This window comes from Rutidosis leptorrhynchoides, chromosome 2 (assembly GCF_046630445.1).
Source record: "Rutidosis leptorrhynchoides isolate AG116_Rl617_1_P2 chromosome 2, CSIRO_AGI_Rlap_v1, whole genome shotgun sequence".
In the NCBI taxonomy this organism is placed as follows: domain Eukaryota; kingdom Viridiplantae; phylum Streptophyta; class Magnoliopsida; order Asterales; family Asteraceae; genus Rutidosis; species Rutidosis leptorrhynchoides.
The window spans coordinates 59952501-59968633 of NC_092334.1; the positions used below are offsets into that span (position 1 = coordinate 59952501).

General features: G+C 30.9%; 1 protein-coding gene across 1 annotated transcript in view; it reads right to left on the reverse strand.

Annotated features, from left to right (window-relative positions):
* Window positions 1-11133, reverse strand: part of LOC139887910 (uncharacterized) — a 30640-nt gene extending 19507 nt beyond the window's left edge. The window contains exon 1 of the mRNA XM_071870958.1: window positions 10726-11133. Coding sequence (XP_071727059.1) covers window positions 10726-11133 — 408 coding nt within the window. The remainder of the gene's footprint in view (window positions 1-10725) is intronic.
* Window positions 11134-16133: the final 5000 nt, after the last annotated feature.

Genomic DNA, 16133 nt, shown 5'->3' on the forward strand with positions numbered 1-16133 from the left:
TCGTGTAACATGGCACATGATGACGGTATGGTCTGTGAATCATCATGTTCCATTAGAAACTCAGCATGACTTACTATAATATAACCACGTTGATCAAGTGTCATTATATTATATTAACTCATGCTTCAGTTCCTAACACTACTTCAATAACATTCATAATTTAAGTTCGAAGGTTTACAGAATATAGAAACTAAACAGTTTCCTTTATGATATAATACAGATAATGCGAGGAGATAAATGATTTCAGATAAGGATAGTTATGTGAAACAACTCGTCCATAATACTATAAACGAGGTACGTTATTCATTGGTCCCATAGCGAGGTATTTAACCTCTATATGATACGTTTTAGAAAATATTGCATTCGTTTCATAAAAAGCACACCATTATTATACATAATGCATGTTTTAAACAAATGGGCGATTATTTAAGGAATAATCCCCATATTACGTTAGTTTCCAAATACTACACACGTGACATAACAGCCGAATATAATACATGACAAAGGTTTTATTGAATGCAACACTTCATTTAAACAAAAGCATGAGACTCCATGCACAGCTTGCTCAGATAATGCAACAGCGGAAGACTTTCTTAAGGACCTGAGAATACACATTCTTAAACAGTTAACACAAAGGTTGGTGAGATATAGGTTTTAAAGCCAGCATAAGATATAATAATAGACCACAAGATTTCATGTTATAAACGTTTCAGCAAAGATATTCTATATGTTGTTGAGCGCCCAGTAACTATACTTAACAGATGTTTTTCGTGCATATTCCCTTTTCAAAGTTATCTCTACACAGTACCAAGTGTAGTAAAAAGAAGTACTAAACACCCGTTATTAACTAGTGCTAACTAGCCCGAGTGGGGTTGTCAAACCCAATAGATCTATCAATAGGATTCGCGCTTACATGTTAACCACATGTAACAAATAGTCACCAGACTATTAGGGATATATACAAAGGTACAACTCAACATAGAATATATATTTAAGTACTTGTGTCTATTTCGAAAAACAAAAGATGCATGTATTCTCATCCCAAAATATTTGTAGAGTTTAAAAATGGGACTATATACTCACGGTAGTAAAAGTATATTAATAATAAGTTTTCAACTTATTATAAATATGGCCGTCGTCCTTGGATTCACGAACCTATAACAATAATAACGATTCAGATAATAATACATGTGAACAAAATTAATATAGCAAGTTCATATCATATCTTCAATCACATGTGATTATTTAAGTTCATACTTTCAATCACGTGTGATTGTTTAAGTTCATATTTTCAATCACGTGTGATTGTTTAAGTTTATATTTTCAATCACGTGTTTTAAGTTGTCAAGTTAGCAGTCTAACGTTAGTAGTCCACAATCAGTAGTCCACAGTTAGTAGTCCACAGTTAGTAGTAAATATATAGATCGATACATCACCTTGAAATAATCAAGACATAGTATACACGTATTGTATAAGACTCAATCATGACCTACAATACCGCTATTGTAGTTACACGTATTGTGTATGTGGTGTATTTTAATTTATCCAACGTATTGTGTAACCATGACATGTTAGAATACATGTATAATACAAGAAAAGTTAGCTAAGATATGGTTAGTATATATTTTTGTAAAATCATCACGTAGTCATTTTAGCCATTTTTAACCAATATTGTTTTGCTCATAATTTCTTCATTATAAATCCGTTTTGAGTGAATCAAAATGCTATGATTTCGTAACGAACTGAAATTTGTAAGACTAAACTGAAAAAGTGGTGGTTTATAGTCAGAGTTACAGGTTACATGCCTATTTTTAAAGAGGTAGTCATTTCCGGCAAAAGAACGACATCTTGATGACCATTTTGAAAGACATACTTCTACTTTGTGTTTAACCATGATTTTTGGAAATTTTATCATGTTCATATGAAATATCATTTTCCCAGAAGAATAACTTTTAAATCAAAGATTATGATAGTTTTTAATTATCCAACCCAAAACAGCCCCAGGTTTTACTACGACGGCGTATGTCAAGTTTTACGGTGTTCTTTGTGTTTCCAAGTTTTAACTCATTAAGTTAGCATATCATATAGATATAAAACATGTGTTAAGTTGTTTTTAAAAGTAAAGTTAGAAGGATTAACTTTGTTTGCGAACAAGTTTAGAATTAACTAAACTATGTTCTAGTTTATAAACTCTTATATAGATAGCTATAATAATATGAATTGAACAAGAGTTTTGGTAAGGCTAATACCTTGATTTAAGAAAGTGAAGTAGCTGAATATGAAGAGGATTTCTAGAGCTTGAAAGATGTGACGACCCGGAAAATTTCGACTAATTTTAAATCAAACTCTCGATATGATTTCATAATTCTGACATGATAAGTAAAGTCCGATATGTTGCATCTCAAAATTTTTGAATTATTTTCGTACACTCATTTGACTTCGACCATTCCCGACGATTCACGAACAACTAATTGTAAATAGATACATGTATATTTAAATAAATATATATATAATAATTTGAAATATTATTTAAAATAATATTATATGATTTAATTGTTGGAACTGAATATGTATTGTTGAAACTTTATAATATATTAATATTAGTTATTGTGTAATTACTTTTGTGAGTTATACAATTTATATTCGGCACATAAGTTCATATAGGTATCACGTATTTTTTGTTGTCGTTTTGTTTATTATTATCTTCACGTGAACATGAGTAGACGACAACACATGTATACTAGTTGTAAAAGTATTTCAAATTATAAATATATCCACCATCATTTGATTACTATAGTCCATATATCAACAAAACAAAACACACCAACCTTTATTTCTTTTGACAAGTTACCAATCCACTAGTTCACCTTTTACCAAATGAAAATGTAAATCTACAAGTGTGGAACACACCCGTGATAAAAATAATGATCCGTCCAAAAACTTAAAAGGAAAAATCGATTTAATATATATTTGAAATAATGTACAATATTTGGTGACATCCAGCAAAGCAATGTAGATATACTTTAAACAATTAACCAAACTTTTCCTTTACATGCTGTTGCTATTCGTTGCAATCATATACACACATATATATAAGATATATTTTATTAATTGGTAATATTACTAATCCAGATAAAATCACGAATGAGTCATACATCACTATCTAATATACTTTTTCATTATTTTTCTTGTCTGTTTGCAATTTTTATTTCTTTTGATTTAATTTCTTGTTGACCATTGGTACACAACAATAAAATCCGTGATTAACCAGTGTTTCTACTTCAATTATATTACTGTGTTTGTTGTTGATTGAACTCCACTAACTCCCTTTTTGCTGTCAATTGATTTCCCTTATCTGCCTATATTACATATACATATAAACACATATGCTTGATCATACTTTACTCTCCATTCTTAATCCCTACTTCCCTTTATTCACTGCACAAGAATCGTTTACCAATTCCCAAAGCAAGACACAAACTTGACTCTTGTTCCTTCTTAATCTCGAAAACAAACCAACCATCATCACGTTAAATTGTAACTGCCATCTCTTGTTGCTGTAATTGTTGCTGTTTAAGGTCACTACTGTTATATGTTTCTGTCGAGTATTGCTGCTGCTATTACTACTTATGTGCAGCCGTAAATCACCACAAAACACCACTTATCATCACGTTATTATTTCAGCTACTTGGTTACTCTCAAGAACATAAACCTCCCTTCAATCAACAATCGCATGTTTCTGCTGCTTACATTAAATTAAACACAACCCACCTATCAAAGTGTTTCTACAACCTTTTCATTTAAAATTTCCTTTTCAAAAAGTAAAAGCAAACTCGACTACTGTTGTTGCTGGGTACTTCTTGTCGTGTTAATGGTGGGGGGCCAAAAAGACATCTTCATCCACTCAATTCTTTTAAAGGTTATAAGTATATTACTATACTTAATATAGTATTTTATGTGTTGGTTCTCTATCTATTAATGATTAAAGATTATGGAACATGACGTGGTGTTTTCATAGAAACTTAAAGCCAAAATATGTTATTAGATGAAGTTGGTAATTTAAAAGTTTAGGATTTTGGACTAAATGTTACGTATTTATGATTAAAAATCAAGTAGATGGGATGTTTAGTCGAAGTGGACTAGAAACAGTAATGGACTTTTGTTTAAAAGCTGGAGTGGACTACGACCCAATATCAAACAAATCAAATTTTGGCTATCAATATCATTACTACTTGTGTACATAATGATGACCGAATGAAGAAAGTGATTATGATGATAACAGTGGTAATGGTGATAACGAGATGACCTCATAATGATGATGAGTCAAAGATGATCGTGATGATGTAGTGTCACGATTTAGTATGATGATGATGATATGTAAATAGTTATGATGATGAATATGACGTGATAAGTGAAATGAGTTGATAATGATAATAGAAGTGATCGTGATTTTATGATGATGATCATGACGATAACCGAATGAAGATAATCGTGAATTGATAATATAAAGATGATGACACGGATGAAAGAATGATGATGAATGTTCACGATAAATATAGATGACGATTCTGTGATATTTAATGATTTGGTGATGATGAGTGATTACGTTTGATTTTAATGAAGAAGAAAGCACAGATAGATATACGGGATATATATTTTTGTCTGTGGGATAATTCAGAAATGAAACAGATGGTGTATTGGTTAGGGGTGTTTGTGGGAAAGGAGAGGTCGCGGGTTCGAGTCCTGTCGTGGGCAATTTATTTTTTTAGCCTATTTTGAGGTAGTTACTTATCATTATCATTATTATTATTATCATTAATATTAATATTATTATCATATTTATATTTATTATTACAAAATATTAGTACTAAGTATTATTAAGTCTTAGGAATTAGAATCAAAACTAATGTTTTTAATGTAAAAATAATATAACTTTTATATTTATTATTAGTATTATTAATTAATATGATTCTTAAAACTTTTATTATAAAAACTATCATATAACCTGATTATTAAAGTTATTATCTTTATTAAAATTATCATTTTTATTTAAATTTTTATTATTAATATTACTGTTATTACTATCATTATTATTATTATTATTATCCTTAATCTGGTATTATTATAATTATTAATTTTGTAAATGAAAGATGGTTATATAAAAATATATTTAATACAAAATCTAACTATATTAATATTGTTATAAAATATATAAGTTGATATATATAAGATATTAATACAAAAATTATATCACTAATAATAATATATATTTGTTCAACTACAAGTATATGTATTAATAAATATACAAATGATATAGGTTCGTGAATCCGAGGCCAACCCTGCACTTGTTCAGTGACGTCATATGTATTTTTACTACAAAATACAGTATTGTGAGTTTCATTTGATTCCCTTTTACTCTTTACATTTTTGGGACTGAGAATACATGCGCTGTTTTTACAACTGCTTTATTAAATGCTTTTGAAATATATTTTGAACTGCGAATACATGAAATGCTTTTATAAATATTTGACAAGATAGACACAAGCAAAACATTCCTCGAATGAATTATTATGCAGACAGATGTTCTGCGGATTATTATTGAATTATGTGGACATGATAATTGCCACCATTGAATTATGTGGATATGATAATTGCCACCATTGAATTATGTGGACATGATAATTGCCACCATTGAATTATGTGGACATGATAATTGCCACCAGTTGATGTGGAAGTTATATATCGAGAGAATGATTTTATACACAGGTTATGTGTATGTTATTTTTGTACACAAGATATGTGTACGGTTACTATGATTTATGAAAATGGTTTCGTACACGAGAAATATGTACTGTATTTAAAAGATATAGCATGTACATTACAGGTGGGTATAGGATTCGGGCCCATTTGTACCATGTAGGATTTAAATTTTGTGGTCTATCAAAATGATGAATTTTATTGTTTTAAGATAAACCTATGAACTCACCAACCTTTTGGTTGACACTTGAAAGCATGTTTATTCTCAGGTATGAAAGAAATCTTCCACTGTGCATTTGCTCATATTACATGGAGTCGTTCATGGCATATAGAAGTCTGTTCATCGCGATGGTACCAGATGTTATTGTATTCGTTCTGAAGATTTTGGACGGGGTATGACAAAAGACTCCTTGAAAGGGTGCTTAAAGATAATCAAACTTGGAAGCAAAACTTAAATCAAAGGAGGTGTTCTTGATTACTACTTCTATGGTGTTTATGGATTGTTTTTGTAACTAGTTTTTGTTGTAGATAATGAAGGCTTGTTAGAACTTGAAGAGAGGATATTATAGAGTGTTTTTAGAGAGAAAGAATAAGAGAATACTTGGAAGAGAATTGAAAGTAGAATGAATGTAAATTTGTGTAAAAAAATACCATGTAAGGTCTTTATATACTAGTTGTACTTTGTTGTTTTATGACAAATATCTAGGATAAGTTAAATACTATGAGGTCATGCATGACATAATAATATTGATGATGTTATGCATGACATAATACATCAATCATGCAAGTTACTATTAGTATATACGAATAGTAAATACTTTATGTTTTCTTTTTTGACTAATATCTAGTATAAGTTAAATTGATGATGTCATGTATGACATAATAAGATTGATGATGTCATACATGACATAATACTCCACTAATACAGATTTTTATTAGTATATATCAATAGTAAATACTTCTAGAAGCTTCGTATAATACGTGTATATATACTGTATGAATACGAGTAGGATTCTTGAGAAAAATGAACGGAAATACGAGTATAACTATCCTTTATATGTTTTTGTATATTATTAAGTGTATTTAATACTTTTAAGGTTGTATTTATACTCATAATACATTGTATGTAAATACATTTTAACATAAGTTAATTACGTCGTTTAAATAGTAACATATATATTGTTCGAAAACTCTCTAAATTAATAGTATGAAAATGTATATATAATACCTTGTTAATATACTTAATGAGATATTCAATTATCATATTTTTAAATGATATATATATATATATATATACACATACACATACATACATACATACATACATACATACATACATACATACATACATACATACATACATACATATAATTAATACAAGTTATGACGTTCGTGAATCGTAGGAATAAAATGGTGGTCAAATGCTTATATAAAACTCTTTCCGGAGGTTCAAGGCTTATTAAAATTCATTGCTTATTAAGTCAGAATTATTAAATCATGTAAATAGTATAATCAAGTAGGCGAAAAAATCCGGGTCATCACAGTACCTACCCGTTAAAGAAATTTCGTCCCAAAATTTAGAGTAGTACCTATTCAACGTATGATATCAGTAACAGATGTGGGTACTTCTGCTTAATCTGATCTTCTCATTCCCAAGTGTACTCGGGTCCTCTCTGAGCATTCCAACAGACTCTAATAATCGGTATGTTGCTTTGCTTGAGTTGCTTGACTTCACGGTCCATAATTTCGACGGGTTCTTCGATAAAATGTAACTTTTCATCGATTTGGACTTCTTCAAGCGGAATAGTGAGGTCTTCTTTTGCAAGGCATTTCTTCAAGTTTGAAACATGAAAGGTGTTATGTACCCCGACAAGTTGTTGAGTTAACTCAAGTCGATCGGCCACCGGTCCAATGCGATCGATGATTTTAAATGGCCCTACGTACCTTGGGTTAGGTTTACCCCTCTTGCCAAAGCGTATCACACCTTTCCAAGGTGACACCTTTAACATAACCATGTCGCCAACCTGAAATTCCAATGGCTTTCTTCGAACATCAGCGTAGCTCTTTTGTCTACTTTGAGAGATTCTCAATCTTTCCTTGATTTGCACAATATTTTCAGTAGTCTCATGTATGATCGCAGGACCAGTAAGTTGTCTGTCACCTACTTCGTTCCAACAGATAGGGGATCTACACTTTCTTCTATAAAGTGCTTCAAATGGTGCAGCATTAATGCTCGTATGACAACTATTGTTATACGAGAATTCTGCCAATGGTAAATATTTATCCCATCCATTTCCAAAATCGATCACACATGCTCTAAGCATGTCTTCAAGAGTCTGAATGGTCCTTTCACTTTGCCCATCAGTTTGAGGATGATATGTAGTGCTCATATCCAGACGAGTCCCTTGAGCTTCATGTAGTGATTGCCAAAACCTTGACGTAAACCTACTGTCGCGATCGGATATAATGGAGATAGGTACTCCATGTCTTGAAACGACTTCCTTCATGTATAATCATACCAATTTCTCCATCTTATCCATTTCCTTCATAGGTAGAAAATGTGCAGATTTGGTGAGACGATAGGCAATTACCCAAATGGTGTCGTAACCCCATGCAGTCTTTGGTAGCTTCGTGATGAAATCCATGGTAATACATTCCCATTTCCATTCTGGGATTTCTAGTTGTTAAAGCAACCCTGACGGTTTCTGGTGTTCCGCCTTAACTTTGGAGCAAGTTAAGCACTCTCCTATATATGTTGCAATATCCGCCTTTAAATTAGGCCATCAAAAATGTGCCTTAAGATCTTGATACATCTTTCCAGCTCCAGGATGTATCGAATATCTCGTCTTATGCGCCTCATCCAAAACCAATTTTATTAACCCTTTAAACCTTTGTACCCAAATGCGTCCATTTAAATATCGGGTTCCGTCTTCTCGTATATCAAGTTGCTTGTCTAAACCCTTGAGCATCTCATTTCTAAAGTTTTCTTCAGTAAGAGCTCCTCGTTGAGCCTCCTTTATTTGTGTAGTGAGATTCGTACGAATTTTCATATTCATTGCTCGTACTCGAATCGGCTCTCTTTCTTTCCTGCTTAGAGCGTCAGCTACTACATTTGCTTTTTCGGGATGATAATGAATTTCACAATCATAGTCGTTTATTAGCTCAACCCACCGTCGTTGCCTCATATTCAATTGTTTCTGATCGAATATGTGTTGAAGACTCTTGTGATCAGTGTACACTGTACATTTGACCCCATATAAGTAGTGTCTCCACATTTTCAATGCAAAAACAACTGCTCCTAACTCCAAATCATGTGTCGTATAATTCCGTTCATGAGTTTTCAACTGTCGAGAAGCGTAAGCAATAACCTTTGTTCGTTGCATGAGGACACATCCAAAACCTTGTCGCGACGCGTCACAATAAATCACGAAGTCGTCGTTTCCTTCAGGTAATGATAAAATAGGCGCCGAAGTTAGTTTCTTTTTCAAAAGCTGAATTGCAGTTTCCTGCTCGGAGGCCCATTCATACTTCTTCCCTTTGTGGGTTAATGCGGTTAATGGTTTGGCTATTCGGGAAAAATCTTGAATAAATCTTCTATAATAACCAGCTAAACCCAAAAATTGGCGTATCTGTGTCGGAGTCTTCGGGGTTTCCCATTTCTCAATGGCTTCGACCTTCGCGGGATCAACCTGAATTCCTTGACTACTAACGATGTAACCAAGGAATTGTACTTCCTTCAACCAAAATGCGCACTTAGAAAATTTGGCGTATAACTGTTCTCTTCTTAATAGTTCCAGCACCAACCTTAAATGTTGCTCGTGTTCTTACTCATTCTTAGAGTAAATAAGGATATCATTAATAAAGACGATAACAAATTTATCCAAATACGGACTACATACTCGATTCATGAGGTCCATGAATACAGTGGGTGTGTTTGTCAACCCGAACGACATGACCAAAATTCGTAGTGACCGTAGCGTGTTCTAAATGCGGTCTTCGGAATATCTTCTTCTTTTACTCGCAACTGATGGTAACCTGATCTTAGGTCAATTTTGGAGTAAATACGTGATCCTTGCAGCTGATTAAATAAGTCATCAATTCTCGGTAATGGGTACCGATTCTTGATAGTTAGCTTATTTAACTCGCGGTAGTCTATACACATTCGAAAGGATCCATCTTTCTTCTTAACGAATAGGATCGAAGCTCCCCACGGTGATGTACTCGGTCGAATAAATCCATGATCTAGTAATTCTTGCAACTGACTTTGTAGTTCTTTCATTTCAGACGGTCCGCATCTATACGGAGTACGAGCCACCGGTGCAGCTCCCGGTACTAGATCTATTTGAAATTCTACAGATCTATGCGGAAGTAATCCCGGTAATTCTTCTGGAAACACTTCTGGAAATTCTCTTACCACAAGCACGTCACTAATGCTCTTTTCCTTCATGTCGATCTTCTTCACATGTGCTAAAATAGCATATCACCCTTCTTTATGCACTTTTGGGCCTTCAAACAGCTAATAAAGTTTAGCTTATGATTACCTTTCTCTCCGAACACCATCAATGGTTTCCCGTTTACGCAGGGAAAATGAATTGCCTTTTCATTACAAACAACTTCCGCTCTCATCTTAGACATCCAATCCATACCAATAATTACATCAAAACTCCCCAAATCAACGGGTATCAAATCAATTACAAATGTCTCACTAGTTAATTTAAGCTTACGTTTACGACAGATTTTATCAGCTTTAACTATTTTACCATTTGCTAATTCTACAATACATATATCCTCCAGGGGAACTAAGGGGCAATTTAATTTAGAGAAAAATTCCTTACTTACATAACTTCTATCGGCACCAGTATCAAATAAAATATAGGCAGGTAATTCATCGATAGTAAACGTACCCGTAACAAGCTCCGGGTCTTCTTGTGCATCGTTAGCATTTATATTAAATGCTCTTCCACGGACTGGACCATTTTCTCTCTTTTGGTTCGGGCACTTATTCTTGTAATGGCCCTTTTTCCCGCACCCATAACATATAACAGCTTCAAGTGCGGCTTTATTAACATCCGTGAGAGGAAACCTACAATTTTGAATATGATGCCCTACTTTGTTGCAATTCTTACACACCACCGTGCAATTCCCAAAGTGGTGTCTCTTGCATTTCTGGCATTGAAGTTGTTTCCCCTGGTAGGTATTCTGGTTCCTCCTGCTACTCACACCCTGCGAGACTTCCTGTTTCTTGTGGTGGTGTTGATAGTTGTGATTCCTATCACGATTTTCATTCCCTTTCCTCTTGTGGTCATTTGTTTTGGCCTCAGAAGCTACCTTTTCCTTGTTTATTTCTTTGATTTGGTCCATTAACTTATGGGCCATCTTGCTTACTTCGTGCATTGTTGTTGGATTGGATGCACTTACGTTTTCTTGGATTATCTCAGGTAATCCTTTCACAAACTGTTCAACTTTTGCTTCTTCATCTTCAAATACTCCAGGACACATTAATGCTAGCTCTGTGAATCGTTGTTCATAGGTAGTGATGTTATCATCCTTGGTTCGTAATTCCCTCAACTCTGTTTTTAATTTATTCATCTCGTTCTGGGGTCGATACTGCTCACACAGCAAGTGTTTAAATGCTATCCAAGGTAGGGCGTAAGCAGTATTCTCCCCCACATTTGCTAGGTAGGTATTCCACCATGTTAAAGCGTTACTTTTGAAAGTATGAGAAGCGTATTTTACGCGGTCTTCTTCTTCATAATTACTTATAGCAAAAACAGCTTCTACTTTTTCAATCCAACGCTTTAGTCCAACTGGACCTTCTGTTCCTTCAAATTCATGAGGTTTACAACCTATGAAGGTTTTGTAGGAGCATCCTACCCGATTTTCTGCGGTGTTATCATGATGGTTACAGTGATGACTCCCACCGGATGTCCTGGAATTGTTATTGCTATTAATTGCAGCTACTGCTGCGATCACAGTTGTGATAAGAAAATCTTGGAGTTCCTCGGTACTCATATTTTGTCTAGTTACAGGTGCCATTTCCTTCAAAAATAGCCAAAAGAGATAAATTAATCATATACAATATTATGATCTAATGACCCATCCTAATCTATCTGGACGAATACATTACATTTGGTTACATCGTGAGGTACTAGACCTCTATATGATACATTTTACAACGTTGCATTCGTTTTTAAAAGACAAACTTTCATTACATCGAAAGTTGACGGCATGCCTACCATTTCATAATATATCCAACTATAATTGACTTAGTAATAATCTTGATGAACTCGTACTCGAATGCAACGTCTTTTAAAATATGTCATGAATGACTCCAAGTAATATCTCTAATATGAGCAAATGCACATCGGAAGATTTCTTTCAAACCTGAGAATAAACATGCTTTCAAGTGTCAACCAAAAGGTTGGTGAGTTCATTAGTTTATCATAACACTCATTTCCATTATTTTAATAGAATACAAGATTTCATTTTTCATAAACATCATTCTCATATCAGGCATTTCGCAAACTGCATAGAGATAAAAAATCATTCATATGAATTGAACACCTGGTAACAGACCTTAACAAGATGCATATAGAATATCCCCCAGTATACAGCGCGCAGCTAATATACTAAATAATACCTCGAAGTACTAAAGCATCCATACCCTAGATGGGGCTCGTTGGGCCCGATAGATCTACCTTTAGGATTCGCGTCAATTAGGGGCCATTTCCCTAATTCGTAGGTTACCAGACTTGAAGGGGAGATATTCGGTTTAATAATCCAACCATATAATGTAGTTTTGATTACTTGTGTCTATTTCGTCAAACATTTATAAAAGTTGTGCATGTATTCTCAGCCCAAAAATATAAAGGGTAAAAAGGCAAATGAAACTCACAGTACTGTATTTTGTAGTAAAATTACATATAACATCATTGAACAAGTGCAAGGTTGGCCTCAGATTCACGAACCTATATCATTTGTATATAAATTAAAATGTGTAATCGTAATCGAACAAGTTTATATTTTATTTCTTAAATTATATATTACACTTATTTAGTTTGTGTATATATTTAAAATGTTTAATATCTATCTACTTAGTTATATTAATATATCTATATATATATATATATATGGTTAGTATTATATAAAAATATCATTAGTTTGTTATATATAAGTATTTATTTAAATATTGTTGTTATGTTTGATACGTAGGTATATAAACTATTAATATAATTATGATATATGTATTAAGTATATTTTTAGGTACAAAATATTTATCTGTAACAAAAATGGTAGTTTTGATAATAATGATTTACTAATAATAATAACTTTCTTAATATCGATAATACTGATAATAATAACGATATTTGTTAAAATCGATACTTATGTTAATAATAATAATAATAGTAAAACTAATAATTACAAAAATGATATTAATACTAATATTAGTGAAAAATAATAATAATTTGTATGGTTTTTATAATAACAATAATAATAATCCTAATCCTAATCATAATCTTAATAATAATAGTAGTACAAAAAATGATAATTTACTAATGATAATAACATTAATAATACTTATAGTAATAATAATGATAATTATTATAATACTTTTTATGATACTAATAATAATTATTATAATACTTATAATTAGGTTAACAATACTAATTATAATACTTTTATCAATTATAATACTAGTAATATTAATAATAACAATGATAATGTTAACAACATTAATAACAATAATAATAATAATAATAATTATGAAAATGATAATGATAATGATAATAATAATAATAATAATAATAATAATAATAATAATAATAATAATAATAATAATAATAATAATTTGGTATTTAAAAACTACCTTAGAAGCCCTTACAAAAAATAGTTGCACCAAGCAAGGATCTAACCCAAAACCTCTCGTTAAACCGTAACACCCTACACCAACTGTGCTAGTCTGTTTTCTATTTCTTTTACGAATTCATATTTATTTAACCATGTTTCTGTGTATTCTCTTCTTCTTCTTCTTTATCTAAATGATCTTAAATCCATGAAATCATAATCAACAACTAATTGATCGGTTTAGGACTTGAAAGGAAAATAGATACGACCCTATTATAAGTGATTTGGTATTAATTGAAATCAAAAACGAAATAAGCAGCAACTGCTACTGTAAGTCGTAAGTAAAAAAAAAATATTGATTTTGTAAACGGTGATGTTATAGATAAAAGTTATAACACGAATCAAGTTTAAAATCGTTCCTAGAATCTATCTCAATTCTCAATTTCACTTGAATCATAACATGGAATTCGAATTTTTGATATTACAAATCAGTTGACTTTTGAACTCTAAGTTTGACTCTTCAAATTCGTACTCGATATAAAAAATTGGGATTTGAGGTTTTGAAGAAAGTTTCACGACATGATTTAGAACCCTTCTACATTTATGGATTTTAGAATGGGATTCAAATTCGTGCTTTTGGTTTAAAGGTACAACGAACAGGGTACACGACTGTTATTGCTTGTTTCTGTTTAAAATTAAATGGATACAATCGATCAAATTGATAATCGATAAAGAAAAAAAATGAACCGAATGAATTACTGATATTACAGGATAGTTTAATTGATTTATAGTACCTTTGATCGTTACTTTTGTTCAAAGCAGATAAAAAAATAAAAAAAATATAACAAGGATCACGATTATTAACTGCTTCGTACGATTGATTGTAGCTGACAGGAAGTCGGTTGTTTTGTTGTTAAAATCATTTTGGACAGATAAGGAAATGTGAGACAGGAGAATCAAACAGAATTTTAATAGATAAGTAAGTTTATTCGTACAAATTTTCTGTTTTTAAAACAAATATTCAATTTATTTTAATAATTAAATAATATATTAATAATAATTCAAATAATGTTATTAATAATTATATTAACATTAATAATAATATCAAATAATAATAATGAAAATAATAACTATAAAATCGATAGTATTATTAATGATAATAACAATGTTGATAAAGATAATAATAATATCTTTAAGGATAATGATACAATTAATTAAGATAATGAAAATAATAATTTTAAATAAAATTGATGATTTTTAGTACTAACAATAGTAATATTGATAATAATAATAATAATAATAATAATAATAATAATAATAATAATAATAATAATAATAATAATAATAATTATAGTTTTTGTCATTCTTTTTTTTTTGGGTAAATGGTTACCCCGACAAAAAATTTTGTCATTCTTTCAATAATATTTATTTTTAATATCTTTATCTTGATAATCATAACCTTTTATATATAAATATAACAATAATAATAACAATACTAATAATACTAATATTGATATTATTATTAGTAGTAGTATTGAAAGTAATAATAATATTACTAATACATCTATATTTTCAACTTGTAATTATATTTAATACATTATTATTTCTATTTATTAATTTTATCAAATAACATATCTTGAATATTTAATTTATTATAACATACACACAACCAATAGATATGAATATCTATCATATATATATATATATATATATATATATATATATATATATATATATATATATATATATATATATATATATTAACTACTACATAATTAATTATATTTTAACTGCCACGTAATTAAATATATATATTACAAATAATCTCAGAGTACATCATTTAATACACTATAACATGTTTTAGTTATTTGAAGTTATATTTTTCATAATAACTAATTCTCATAATAGTTCATTAATATATTTAAATTGTATCCTATATAATTATTTACGTATGTAATTATTTATATTTTGTTTACATTTAAAGGTTCGTGAATCGTGGAGAATAGTCAACAGGGCAGATGCATTCATGTAAACTGTTCCAAAGTTTTTCGAGACTCAACATTATAAACTTTGCTTATCGTGTCATAACCATACAAAGATTAAGTTTAAATTTGGTCGGAAATTTCCGGGTCGTCACAGTACCTACCCGTTAAAGAAATTTCGTCCCGAAATTTGATTGGGATGGTCATGGCTGACAATAAGTATGTTTTTATGACTCATATGAGTTGATAAATAGAGTTTTATCACCAGTGAGTAATATAGATAAAATGATATGATTTTTGTGAAGAGTACGAGTGAAGCTATCACAAAAGAGTGAAATGAGTAAATGAAGGTTCGTCTTAACCGGTGACGTAGTCACGGTTGATTTTTAGGAATTTAAGGGAAAAGATAAAACCATCAAGAAAATATGTTCTTGATAATTTAAAGATTAAGTAGAATGTAAGAGTTGTGTAACATGGCGCCTGATGACGATATGGTATGTGAATCATCAAGTTCCATTAGAAACTTAGCATGACTTACTGTAATATAAT